This window comes from Schistosoma haematobium, chromosome 3 (assembly GCF_000699445.3).
Source record: "Schistosoma haematobium chromosome 3, whole genome shotgun sequence".
In the NCBI taxonomy this organism is placed as follows: Eukaryota; Metazoa; Platyhelminthes; class Trematoda; order Strigeidida; family Schistosomatidae; genus Schistosoma; species Schistosoma haematobium.
Window position 1 is genome coordinate 45,596,216 of NC_067198.1, and position 13,626 is coordinate 45,609,841.

Genomic DNA, 13,626 nt, shown 5'->3' on the forward strand with positions numbered 1-13,626 from the left:
AGGGAAATTTATGTCACTATTAACTGATGTTTGGGAATATAATGGCCCATAAGTTTGAGAAGATTGATATTAGATTAAATACGTTGTAATTAATGAGTGATTTTTTAAAAGTCTACTATACTAGTGATATACAAACTCTTATGTTTAGTTTTTTAGACCGCAATATTTAGTATGATGGATGTACACACTATATATGGGTGCTCAAAGGAAAGTAGTTGGAGCACTATTTTCGATCTTTTAAGTCAGTATTTCAATGTTTAATAGTTTGAATACTATGTCACATGTTTGAACTGTTGACAATAGATGTTACGATTATATGCTTGAGATCAACTAGAGAATTATTGAAAGCTAATTCTACACAATTAAAACATCAGTGAATTTCTATTATTGCAAAACGACCAACAAACGCTGTCGGTGATATCTGTCTTACCCTTGATACTGTTGAAGCCCTTCATTTACAGTTTCTCGCTAGAATTTATCTAAAATTAGCCGTAAATGACTTATAAAATTGAGATATTTACCATTTATTGATCACTTGATCTATAAGATTCGATTAATACTAAAGGACTTGACAAACATAACGTTTGTAATTACCCACTCATTACTTATCGATATGTCCCGAACTAAAAATGAACTAGATACCTGGTGTTTCATAGCCTTCAATAGTTTTTTTTAAAGGACTTCATTTCAAGACGATATAAAGGGTGTCCAAACCAAGGTGAAGTTTATCAAGATATCTTATTCTTTCAAAAAACTTCATTAAACGTGTGTAATCAATCAAAATAGGCAACAACCAAGTCTTGATCTAAGATTCCTGATCACATTCATAATAATAATGGAAATTATGTATGTCACAACTATTGATATGTTGATTATTGGTTTTCGTTTTTTTTGTGTTTCAGAGGATATCAATCGTCCTGGTTTACTTTCAGTACTCATGTCTAGTTTTGATGCTTGTTTAACTACATACAATACACCTACTTCTAAATGGTCATCACAAATATCATTATCATCTAAACCGTCAATTGCGGTATCTAGACGTCGTCTTCTAACAGCTCTACAACATTTGCCTATTTTTCCATTAACTGATGGACAATGTATTCGTTTAAATGATAAACAGAAACATGTTTGGTCTAATGATATCCATCCAGTTGTTTTATTACCTCCGTGTCCATCAGAAATCGCTTCCATGTTGATTGGAATCACATATGGTAGGTTAAAAGATCTTATTGTAGATGAGTCAGTTGATTTTTCTCCAATATTGTTTTAACCGTTTTATTGACAATGAATTCTGTAATTAACAGTTTTTCATTGAACTCTAGTGTTTTTTATCCCTCTTCTTTGTACTCATATGTACTCTAACACTGTACACTTTAACAATGGGTTCATTGTTCCAAGCTTCATTTAGTACTATGAAGGAGTGAAGATGTAGGCTATGATAAGGTGAATTCAATCAAGTGTTTGTCATTGGCTAACTGATTATGACATTGGAGTGCAGGATGAGCGTTTCGTCCTATTTCAGTCAGTCAGTCAGTAACAACGTAGAACTTCATACATACGTACATCAGTTCGAGTTGCCACACCACATTAGCACAGAGATGCAGTTGTTGATTCAAATCCCATAGTGGTAAAGGTGGTAAGAGTATAAGCAGTAATCGGAAAGATTAGGGTTTGAAGATGTTATTCAAGGAGTATAATACAGTGAAATAAATTTGGAAAGAGAAAAAAAGAAAAGGCTATGAAGAATTCAGAAGATTAGAATTTGGGAGAACACATAGTGGATGCACCCGTGTTATTGCGGACGGCTTCGAGCCATGTCATTCAAGGTCTCTAACCATAGGTTGCGATCGTCCTTCGGATCCCAACCAGATAGTCTACACCTACCAACACAACTCAGTCCACTTGTCAGTGACTTCATGGACTTGCGCCATGTTTTGGTGTGGCCGCCTCTAGCTTTCTTCCAACCTACTCCTATACCACTGAACATAGCACGTCGAGGCAGTCGTTGGTTTGGGCATACGTAACACGTGTCCCAGCCATCTCAACTGATGAAGTTTCACTACTTCATCAATTGATTTGCTATCCTTACCTAGTACCCGTTTCCTAACAACTGTGTTACCTACTCGGTGGTCCCAGGATATACGAGCAATGTTTCGAAGACATCTATGATCGAATACTAGTAACCTACGGATGTCCTCTACTCTTACCGGCCATGTTTCACTGCCATAAAGTAGGATGGAACGAACTGCTGCGCGGTAAACTCGTCCTATTTCATACTGATCAGTTGGGTGTACTTGGATCTCAGAGTTGATGATTATTCTGTGATATATCCCAACAAAGATTAATCAGATTTCAGCCAAAATATCAACAACGAGATAACCCAAAGCATTATAAGTTCAATCAATCATAAACAATTATGAGACATTAAAACTATTGTGGATGAAGAGGTTGTTCCAGATTCTGTTAGACAAATAAATCTAGTTTTTCCAGATGTGTAGCTGTTGCTTCTGCAATATTGAGAAAATGGAATGTAACTGTTTTTGGCGACCTTATACTTACCTTGAAGATGACTTTGAACATAGAATCCTTTTTGATTGAGTGTCCCATGTTCACAAGGTATTCGATTATTGAGCCTCTTAGTGAACTGTTTCCACTTCATTTCAACCAAGCCAGATAATCTCCTCAAATTCTTCGGGATAAAGTATAACCTATATACCTGGCTCTTCATGATTATGATAAATTTCACTGACTCCAAGTTGATGACAATTAACTGGTTGACTCTCATTATCAATCAGCACTTCAACACTAGAATTCGTTCATATATAATTTTGACGAGACTATAGTTTATGGACGCCCTTTGAACGAATCTTAAGTGACCTTGGGAAATATTAGCCGATCAGCGAACAGTAGGTATAGAGTAAAAATAAATCATACAAATTCAAAGAAATAAATTGGTTACACTTCTTTAACGTGGTTCAAAAACTTGTCAAGGTTAAAAAGAGGTTCAGAGGTTCTAAAATCGCAATGCATGCAGTAGAGGAAATCATTCATATGGCTACGGAATAGTCGGCCTCTGGAGCCACTATAAAGTCTCAGAAACTCTCAGTCTCGACCACATAGCTTCAATATTGTTTGTGTGCTCTCCGGTTGTTGAGTACACAAAATACCACTTGTGGATAACGACACGATGTACATAACCAAGCCTATGTAGGAGTCTGTACGCTCTCCAAACATCCGTATATATTGTAGTACCTGGCTGCAGCCAGTGTTACTGGTGCTTTTTTTTTTTATCCAGTTCGCATTAATTGTCGTAATTTGCCTTAGTTAGGAATTATATATGGGGTTTTCATCACGAACTGACATCAGCTATAATGTCAGGAGTTTATTTAACCAAAAGGATGAAAAGCTTTCGCGTTAAAATCCGAGATCTATTATCTTATACCTGATTGATTCGTCCACAAATTATAGTCTCGCTGTTTTATTTGTTATAGCCGCTCAATTATCACGTTTTAGACCGATCGTACGTTAGCATTAAGCACTGAATTTGGCGCCATAATCTTCAAATCTCTCAAACGCTTCTGATTGTCTCATTCATAAATCATAATCTCACCATAATTTTTCCTTCACTTATCGTTTTTTTCTCTTCTTTTTATAGATGATTATATTCAATTAATAGAGAAATTAGGACCATTAATTGAACCAGATGCTTTTCAATCTAATCAAATTAATTATCATAAAGATTATTCCACTTTATTAACTGATCAATCACCAATTGGATTAGGTTTACAAATAGCTTATCCTTCTATTGTTTTTACAAAATGGATTATTCCATATTTAAAGGTAAAACAATCCAATGATAATTTTATGAATGTATCAATGATACAAATGAATTGGTATATAACTGTAGCACAATTTTATACTTCAATTCATTTCAATAAAAGTCATTATCAAATAGAAAATATTAATGAATTTTCAACTATTCTACCAATTGTTGTTTCAAATAAATTTGGAGAAAATTCTATTCTACCAGCATTATGTGATTATTATGAAAATGGATTACAACGTGATCAACCAATTATTTTACCTCCAGCTACTTTTACTATCGCTTCATCATTATGTTCATCAAATGGTACAATGGAATTATCATCATCATCTTCTTCATCATCAGTAAATATGGATAGAAATTTTATGGAACAATTAGAAGTTGATTTATTCACATTTTTAATTGAACAAATAAATGATTCTGATTGTATGTATACTGTGTCACCAAAATATTTTCAAGGTTTTTCAACGAATCCACAACAAGCTTCTCGATGGTATGATCTATTTTCAAAAGCTGGTTAGTTTACTCCTTTTTCTTTTTAATTATTCAGTTACTTCACAGATTGAAATCATGAGTCAATTGAAGCTAGACCACCATGAAAAACATGGAAGCACTGGACGGACGTTTCGTTCTAGTATGGGACTTCTGAGCAGTGCGCATCCACGATCCTGCACCCCGCGAGATTCGAATCCAGGATTTATCAGTCTCGCGCCAAGCGCTTAGCCAACTAGACCACTGAGCTGGTCGGCATCCAACGGTGTTAATGTCTAACTTTAACCAATCCATGAAGTTGCGCCACCGTATACCATTGTCTTCAGTGAACTAATATCTCACAACAGACCTGGTTGAACTCCACTGGTAACGGTTTCTCATTAAAACTCCAGGAGTATCTCGCGCCTGGCGCGAGACCGATAGGTCCTGGGTTTGAATCTCGCGGGGTGCGGGATCGTGGATGCACACTGCCGAAGAGTCCCATACTAGGACAAAACGGCCGTCCAGTGCTTCCAGGTTTTTCATGGTGGTCTAGCTTCAATTGACTCATGATTTCAATCTGTGGAATTTCTAAAATCTCCATAAACTCCTTCTGATATTCAGTTACTTATTTATTTTTACTGTTATTATCAAATTCAATCAGTTAGTCTATCACAACATGGGACCAGGCACATATGTGTAGCGGTCCAAGTTGCTATATCTCATTAGCACGATAAGATGAACATCAAATTCCTAGAAGTAATTCATTCAATGGTAGTAATATACAAAAGAAAAATTTCATATGAGGATATAGTACAGGAAGAAAGAATTAGTTCGCAGAAAGAAAGATATGAAGCGATTTTAGTCTGCTAGTTTAAGAGAAGATAGAGAGTGTATACACCGACGCCATTGTGATCGATTCTGAGCCATTTCACTAAGAGTCTCAAACCATTGGTTACGATAGTCACGCGGACCCCAACCAAGTGGTCTGCATCTACCAACACGGTTCAGACTAGAGGTTAGTGACTCCAAGCACTGATGCCACGTTTTGGTTTGGCTGCCCCTAACTTCCTTCTAGCTATCCCCAACACCAGTTAGCATTGCGCGTCGTGGTAATCGGTGTTCGGGCATACGTAACACGTGGCCCAACCATCTCAGTCGATGAAGATTCACAACCGCGTCAACTGATTTACCATCATTCCTTAATACCCTGTGTCTAACCTCACTATTACTTACCCGGTGATCTCAGCAGATGCGAGCAATATTTCTAAGACCGACCGTTGTTACTTCCTTGACGTGGTGGTCGCGCTTGCCTATCGTGATGAACTAATCGAGATATACTGGCTAGAACAAACGCTCCTCGAAGTCTTACTATGACAGACAGGTCGGTTGAAGAACGGTAAGACTAAAAACAACAAACCCAAGGTCCGAGGACGAAGCCGTACAACTGACTGTACACAAGTGTGACGACAATAAGGTGTTCCCTTCAAACAACTAAGAATAGCAGCGATGCTGCCTTCCCACAAGGAGGGGTGGGGTTGGAAAAGGTCGACCCTAAATATGCACATCTCGCCTTATTCAACAGATATTCGTCTCCAACAGTTAGGTCTCAACAAGTAACAGAGCTAACACGAAAATCACTCACAAACAGGTCGTGTGTGACCGGTCTCAAGTTATTATGCCTTGGGCACTGCGTTCATGCTCTCAGGTCGATAAGACCACCCTTAGTCCAATTTCTTTTTCAGGTACATCCAGAAGAGCCGTTCCACGGTGTGGACAACCGGGAAGTGATAACCGCCCCCATACTTCTAACAGCACTCAAGACTGACTGACTGATGGTCTGACTGATCAAGTTAAAAATTCGTTACCTTTGTTAATAATTCAAAGACTACTCGTAACTATGTAGATAGCTGTTAATATCAAATAAAAAACTGCAAATGTCATATTCTTACATACTGATCACTATTATACTATTTACTATTGTTAATTTACACCTAATTTATTAGTTACAGTCTCTTCCACTCACAGCCACTTTTGATCTGATCTTTTATAATTGTTATTTTCTATCTTATGGTATGATGCTGTTTGATTTATTTGTATATAAACTAAGTATATCTAAAATATATTATTTATATAGTGGAAGCTTAGATTGTGTTCTGGACTCAGCGGACAGAGTTAGGCAAGAACAACTAATATGGACTCAGAATTGACTTTAGGCTGCTCGTGATGGGTAACGCACCATTGGTTTGGCACAGTGCCAAGTTCGTATAAGTCAGTGTTCAATTTGAGATCATATTACGTGATAAATTAACTGGGCAAAAGTCATAACAATTTTATTCTGACTAACAATTGAATTTGCATAGCTGAATTTTATGTTACATTGTTTTGTCCCTTTTCTCCTTCTTTTTTTTGCTTACATTTACTAGGTGTGTGCACTTTATTGTCTGTTCACAAAATCAAGTATTTTTATCAAGTATCTGGTACAACTTTAACATCAGTAAAAACTTCTAAACATGATGTTACATCATCAAGTATATTAAAAGATGCAATATCTTTACCAATAAATCATCGTTTACAAAAGTCAATCACTGATGCATTACACAAACAGGGTTTAACATTGTCAATCATGAATACACCATTAATTAACAATAGTACTATATATTTGATTGAAGATTATACTTCACCTGGTATTGATCTACTTCTAACCTGTATTGCACGACTTCAAGGTAAATTAATGGGAAAAGAAATGGCTGAACGTTTAAGCTGTCTACTACATGATAATTGGTCTTCATATAGTCCGTAAGCTAATTTCTTGTATGTTTGTTTTTCACCGATCATAACTAAAAATGTTCAATATTGTACTTGTAAGTGAATTCGTCATGCGGTTGTGTTGTTCTATTTGATAGTGATATCTATCGATCATTGAGCATTAGTGATGAATTTCATGTTTATCTTTTCGTTAATAGTTAACAAACTGGATATACTCTACAAAGAGAGTCTTTTGTTAACAACTTCCAACCCGACACATTACAAACTTGGTCAACAAAATTCATGACTCATTGATTAATCAATTTCAATATTTCAGTCCTATAGGTGTGAACAGCTGTGATTGAAACTAGCATACGATCTAGATCCAGATTTTTCTTGCTGACTTCTGTCAAACATCTATCATTTGATTTTAATTATTATTTCATGTTTATTCAATTATTTGTTGTAGGTATTTGTACAGTTTGAAGACAGATTTTGCGACAAGTTAATATTCACTGAATTGGAAACTGTAAATAAGTGGATTTATATCGGGGACGTTAGTGAATATCTTTCTCATTCTAGTTCAAATTGATAACTTTCACATTTTGTTCATTCTTACAGTACTGTAACCCTGAATTGAAGTTTAGTATCACAAATTTTATAACTACGTTTAAGTTTTTTTTATCTAGATTGAATAATCTTAGTCGTAAACAGACAATTAACTTGTTCATCACTTCCCTAGTTTTCGTTTCGTTCTCCTATTGACAAAAGTTTGCGGGTTCGTGGATGCGCACTGCTGAGGAGTCCCATACTAGGACGAAACGGTCGTCCAGTGCTTCCAGGTTTTCAATGGTGGTCTAGCTTCAACTGACTCATGATTTCAACCTGTGAAATAAATAATTTGTTCAATTGAACAAACCTTCATGAAATTATACAATAGATTGTAATAATGCTACAACAGTACCAACAACTCGTAATGGCAATAATAATAAATTTATGTAATATTATATGTCCAGTACTATATGGAATTCATATTTCAACTCTTAAACACACTTATGTCCTTGTAGCTGAATTGTTATCAGTAGTCCTTATAAAAATAGTCTAAGAAAGACTTGAGTATGGTGGAGAAGATTCTACGACAGGCCCAAAATACACAAACCGAACATTCCACTACGTCCAATAGTAGCACTCCCCGGAACGCCAACGTACAATTTGTCAAAAGAAATTTCACGAATACTGAGACATCTAGTAGATTCAGCCAAACACTCCATCAAATCCCCAACACAATTCTTGGACCAAATTAGGGACATTCAAATCAACAACGACGAACTCATGATATCCTTCGACGTAACTGCATTGTTCACCTCAATTGAACCACAGTTAGCAAAAGAAACTATATCCCTACTACTCAACAACGACACAAATCTCACCAAATACACGACGCTTCAAATTCAAAGTATACTGGAGCTCATCGATTTATGCCTAACAACATATTTTCAATTCAACAACAAAATCTACAAACAAACAAAAGGGACACCAATGGGATCACCAATATCAGGACTGATCGCAGAAGCAGTGATGCAAAGACTAGAAGCCACGATATTACCAGTGATCAAGCCAAAAATTTGGATTCGCTACGTAGACGACACCTTCGTCATCGTCAAAAAGGATGAACTGGAAAACACATACAAACTGATCAACAACGTTTTCAATGACATCAAGTTCACAATGGAACAGGAGTCAAACAACCAACTAGCATTTTTGGATATATTGATCACTAGAACTGATACAGGAAAACTGGAAACTCAAGTATATAGGAAACCAACCCATACAGATCAAATTCTCAACTACAACAGCAACAACCCAAGGGCTCACAAAATCAACTGCGTACACACATTGTTCAAGAGGGCGAGGACACACTGCAGCACACTGGCAGCACGAAGAAATGAAGAGAAATACCTGAAGGACATATTTCAAAAGAACGGCTACCCAATCAACTTTATCAAAAAGCACCAACGGCACACAGCATCACAACCCAAGTCAGGCACAAAAATCAGTAAAAGGATCACCCTACCGTACATACAAGGAATATCAGAAACTGCAACGAGACTGCTGAAAACCTTCGGGATGGGTGTGGCACACAAACCAACAAAATCACTACAATCAATCTTATGCAAACCAAAAGATGAAATAACAAAGGAGAACAAATCAAACATTATCTACAAAATAAATTGTACCAACTGCGACAAACACTACATCGGACAAAGCGGACGTCCCCTCCACCTACGCCTACATGAACATCAATTAGCAGTCAAACGCCATGATATTTCTTCACTTATTTCAATACACGCGGACAACAGCGGACACTCATTCGATTGGAAAAATGTAGAAATCTTAGACAGAGGAAATTCCAAAAACACAAGAAAATTTTTAGAAGCCTGGCACTCAGGTCAATCAGCAATCAACAAGCACATCAAAATCGATCCAATTTATCAACCAATCAGGAAAATTATGCACAAATATAGGAACAAAAATCAAAACAATGGAAGACACAACCAAAACAAAGAAGTAAACAATGACAAATTTAAGGTCAACAAGAACCAATCAACATCGAGGTGCACAGAACAAGCTGTGAAACACATATGGAGAAATTCGAACACTTCACTTCTATCTGAAGTTTGTACTGATGATGTCGTTCAGAAGAACGATGAAAGCTCCACGACCAAACCATCCAGCTCAGAGGACAAAACTCCATCAAAAAGACTTGAGTAGTTTGAAAGAAGGCTAAGGGTGACCAAATAAAAATTTGGCTTTAGTCCATGAATTTATCGGCTGTTGAAGCAAACTGTGTTAGTAGTTTCGGACGATTTGATAGGAGTTCGTGCGATTATCATGATCATTGGTCAGAGACTTGGTGTGATATGTTTTAGGATAGATCTCACTAACACAAACGTATTCATTCTTTACTCCCGCTCCGGACATTTTATTTTATATTATTTTAACACATAGATATTAGTACAAGGGGGCACCAAATACATATGCGCCACACAAATCTCATTTGATATGTGTGAGGGCTGTGATACTGCCCGGGTGCCCAAACCGAAGCAAGTGGTTTTCATAGGGGGCCACTCCCCGAGCCTTGCACCTAAAGGTCTGATCCACAAGGCAGTGGAGCATTGTAAGGAGATGCAGTCCGATGGAAGCCAGTGACCAACGACTGGTTCATACGCCATTTGTTCCCGCAGGATACTGGAGCCCATGTGTACTATTGGTTTGTGATCCGGTTAAAGCGCCGGGCATTCGCTTTTTGTCCTCTCAATTTCGTAAACAACACCGGTGCCACGAAAAGGCAGTGAGTAGGACTTCCGTGCCAGAGGCTATATACGCGTGGTTGTGAGAGAGCATTTCTAGAGGGAGAGCGGATTCTCCCCACTCTTGGCCGTACCAGGGCATTTGGGAGCCTCCAGACACAATTTTTTCCGCGGATTTATTCTCTCTTCGCAAATTATATTCTCAATTACTAATCTCTTTACTACTAGTTATACTCTTAGTACTTCTAATATTCTAGCATTTCTCTTGATAATTTGATCTTGGTAGTCTGATTTGGCATGAGAATTTACAAGTGTTACAGATATGTACCCAGTTCTACGTTGCTTTTATTTGATTGATCAGCGGATACTTGATCTTCAAGCTTGCAGTTCCTTTGTAGTTGTGGTCACTTACAATTCATGTCAAGGATCAGATCATTGAATTGAAATTCAGTGGTTCATATTTATGACACAGTCACATTTATTGATCACCACCAGTAAAATTGTGAAATTAATCGAGTCAATTCATTTATCTAATTATCATGAGTGTATAGTTTGTTAAATTTAATTTAGGAAATTTTGTAATACACTTATCTTTTTGCCTTAATTTTTTTCAGAGTTCAATCTGCATTATTCACTCGTATAAAATCTCAAAATGATTCATTGGATAAATTGGATTCAAGCGCAAATGATGAATTACCTACTACTATTATTACTACTAATGATACATTACATTATTTAGATTATTCATCTTGGTTATATAAACTACGTGAAACTGTTTGGTTACCAATTGAATCAACTACATTAACTACATCATCCTATCAACTTATGTGTCCTATTGATTCACGAATGATTTATTCTCCTTCAGCATTTTATCAAATACAATTACAAAATACTCAATTATTTAAACTTCTTAAAGATACTTGTTATATTTGGTCACCTGGATCATATATTCTTAGTAATCCATTGAATAGTCAATTTACAAAATCTATTGGTCTTATTAATCAACCTGATCGTTCAACATTTGAAGTAAATTTGTAATTGTTGTTTGTTTGTGATAAAGTATATTTTTGAAATGATAGTGTATAACATATGTTGTTATTATTATATTGTTGTAAAGATGGTTGAATTTTATTAAGATGATGAATTGATCGAAGTTAGATAACCATTGAGCATCTGGAAGCACCAGACAACCGTTTCGTTCTAGTGTTATGACTCTTCGACAATACCCATTTACAACCCAGCAATCTGGAACTAGACCCAGTATCTTCAATCTTGTAAGTTACTCAGTGAAAACAACGAGAAAGAGGTGCTCAATACCGTGGATTGATTAAAATTATACATAATACACCGATGAATCGATTTTCATCTGATTTCATCGTCAGGATGACCCAATATATGAAATTAACGTAACTACACGAAGTGGATGTTGAACTGAACTGTGTTTGCAGATAGAGGCTATCTAGTTAGTACAACAAGTTCGTCTGTTGCTTCTTCCATTCTAACACAAAAGTTCCGTGTTCAACACTAAATCCAGGATAGGTTACGTTACTTAATAACTTACATCTGTTACCCCTTGTGGAAGAGCATAGGCCTCTCACCGGCATTCCCCACCCAACTATGTCCTGGACAATCCTTTCCAGTTGCTATTCATCCTTTTCGTGTCTGCTTCTGATTCCCGACACAGCGTACTCCTTGGGCGTTTCCTTTCAGGATTCCAAGTTAGTGTTTGTTTCGTGTTGCAGTTTGATGTTTTACGGAATGCATTTTCTATCCACTCCCGACGTATTTGCCTAATTGCCTCCTCAGCTGGAAGCTGGTTTGTTCTCTCTCACAGTAGGCTGTTGCTGATGGTATTCGATCAACGGACATTGAGTATCTTATGTAAACAATTGTTTATGAGTGCATTTACTCTTTTGATGATGGTACGTGAATGTTTCCACATCCTCTAGAGTTTTTCCATCAAGTGTGATTGTGTTGATGTTCTCCGTGTTGTATTTGAGGATGTTGCTTTTTGCCTTGTGTAATGTTGAGGTCTACTGATGCATAGGTTGCTGCTGCTGCTACATTGGTTGTGTTGACCTGCATTCGTTGACGTTTATGGGATTGAGGGATTAGGTGATATGCGAAGTCTAAATCGTCTAGTTGCATCCAAGCTGACCAATTCGGGCTAGTTAAATCGTAAAATTATCTTAAACGTTAAAGATAATGACTGATATTAATCGATTAAATGAAATTGACATAAAATTTTGCGTGAAAATATTTCTCATAATATTTTGTTTCCAGTGAGTGTTATTTTTTCTCATTCTTTTTCCCACCTACTCCCTTCTCTACAGGCTTTAATGAAGTGTTTAGGTGAAAAAGTTAGAGACAATTCTATTGATTCTGTACACCTAACACCAGATCTTATGTTATTTATATATCGTACTGCTGTACAATATTATCTTCATGATGTCGTTGGTGATTATTCACGGACAATTGATTCAAGTACGGAGCATTCATTAATTGATTGGCTTCGGTTGGTATTTGCAAATCCTACCTATCCATGTATTTTAGTTCAATGTCCAAATACGATGATAACACGAAAACCTATGCATAAGCGTCCACGTAGTGATACTACTACTGTCAATACTGATAATATTGATCTCTATGAAAGCAACGTTTATAAATGTCCTGTTTGCGAGGCGATGTCGAAATCATCAACTTCAATGAAAACAGTACCAGGAAAACGACGTCAACGGTCAAATGTTGATATAGACATTAGTGGCTGTAGCAGTGATGAAGTAGACCAGTCTACACCTGCATATCATTTGGTTGATATTGATGTTGTTTGTTGGGAATCTGTTGTTATTGACAATCATTTACTCAACTCGAAATATTTAAATGATAACTGTAGCAGTGGTCTAGGAAATAACAATTCTGTGCATAACACAGAAGATGAGGAAGAAGATACTGTTGAATATTTCAATGATCAATGTATACTGGTCAATTGTATTATGTCTGATGGGAACGAACAACCATACATCCCTGTAAAAACTATAAATCGACCACGTGTATTTGTTTTATCGAAATGTTATGGTTCAGAATCTCGTCAATTTTTCATTGAAAAACTTGGTGTAAGTTGTTTTTATTATTAATAATGAGGATCATTTGTACTTCTTGTGTGCATTGTAAGATTCCATGGCCAAAGACTATACATTAACATAGTAAACATTTAGTATCATTTTGTAATGTGAAAGTTAGTGACCGAATGACAAAAAGTTTATCTTAAAAGGT

General features: G+C 36.5%; 1 protein-coding gene across 2 annotated transcripts in view; it reads left to right on the forward strand.

Annotated features, from left to right (window-relative positions):
* CBLL1_2 (Cbl proto-oncoprotein, E3 ubiquitin protein ligase-like 1) overlaps nucleotides 1-13,626 on the forward strand; it is an 87,544-nt gene that overhangs the window by 37,356 nt on the left and 36,562 nt on the right. For both annotated transcript variants that reach the window (XM_051213974.1, XM_051213975.1), the window contains exons 22-26: nucleotides 903-1,211; nucleotides 3,656-4,339; nucleotides 6,721-7,093; nucleotides 10,968-11,379; nucleotides 12,687-13,466. In XM_051213974.1, the coding sequence (XP_051069996.1) occupies nucleotides 903-1,211; nucleotides 3,656-4,339; nucleotides 6,721-7,093; nucleotides 10,968-11,379; nucleotides 12,687-13,466 (2,558 nt within the window). The remainder of the gene's footprint in view (nucleotides 1-902; nucleotides 1,212-3,655; nucleotides 4,340-6,720; nucleotides 7,094-10,967; nucleotides 11,380-12,686; nucleotides 13,467-13,626) is intronic.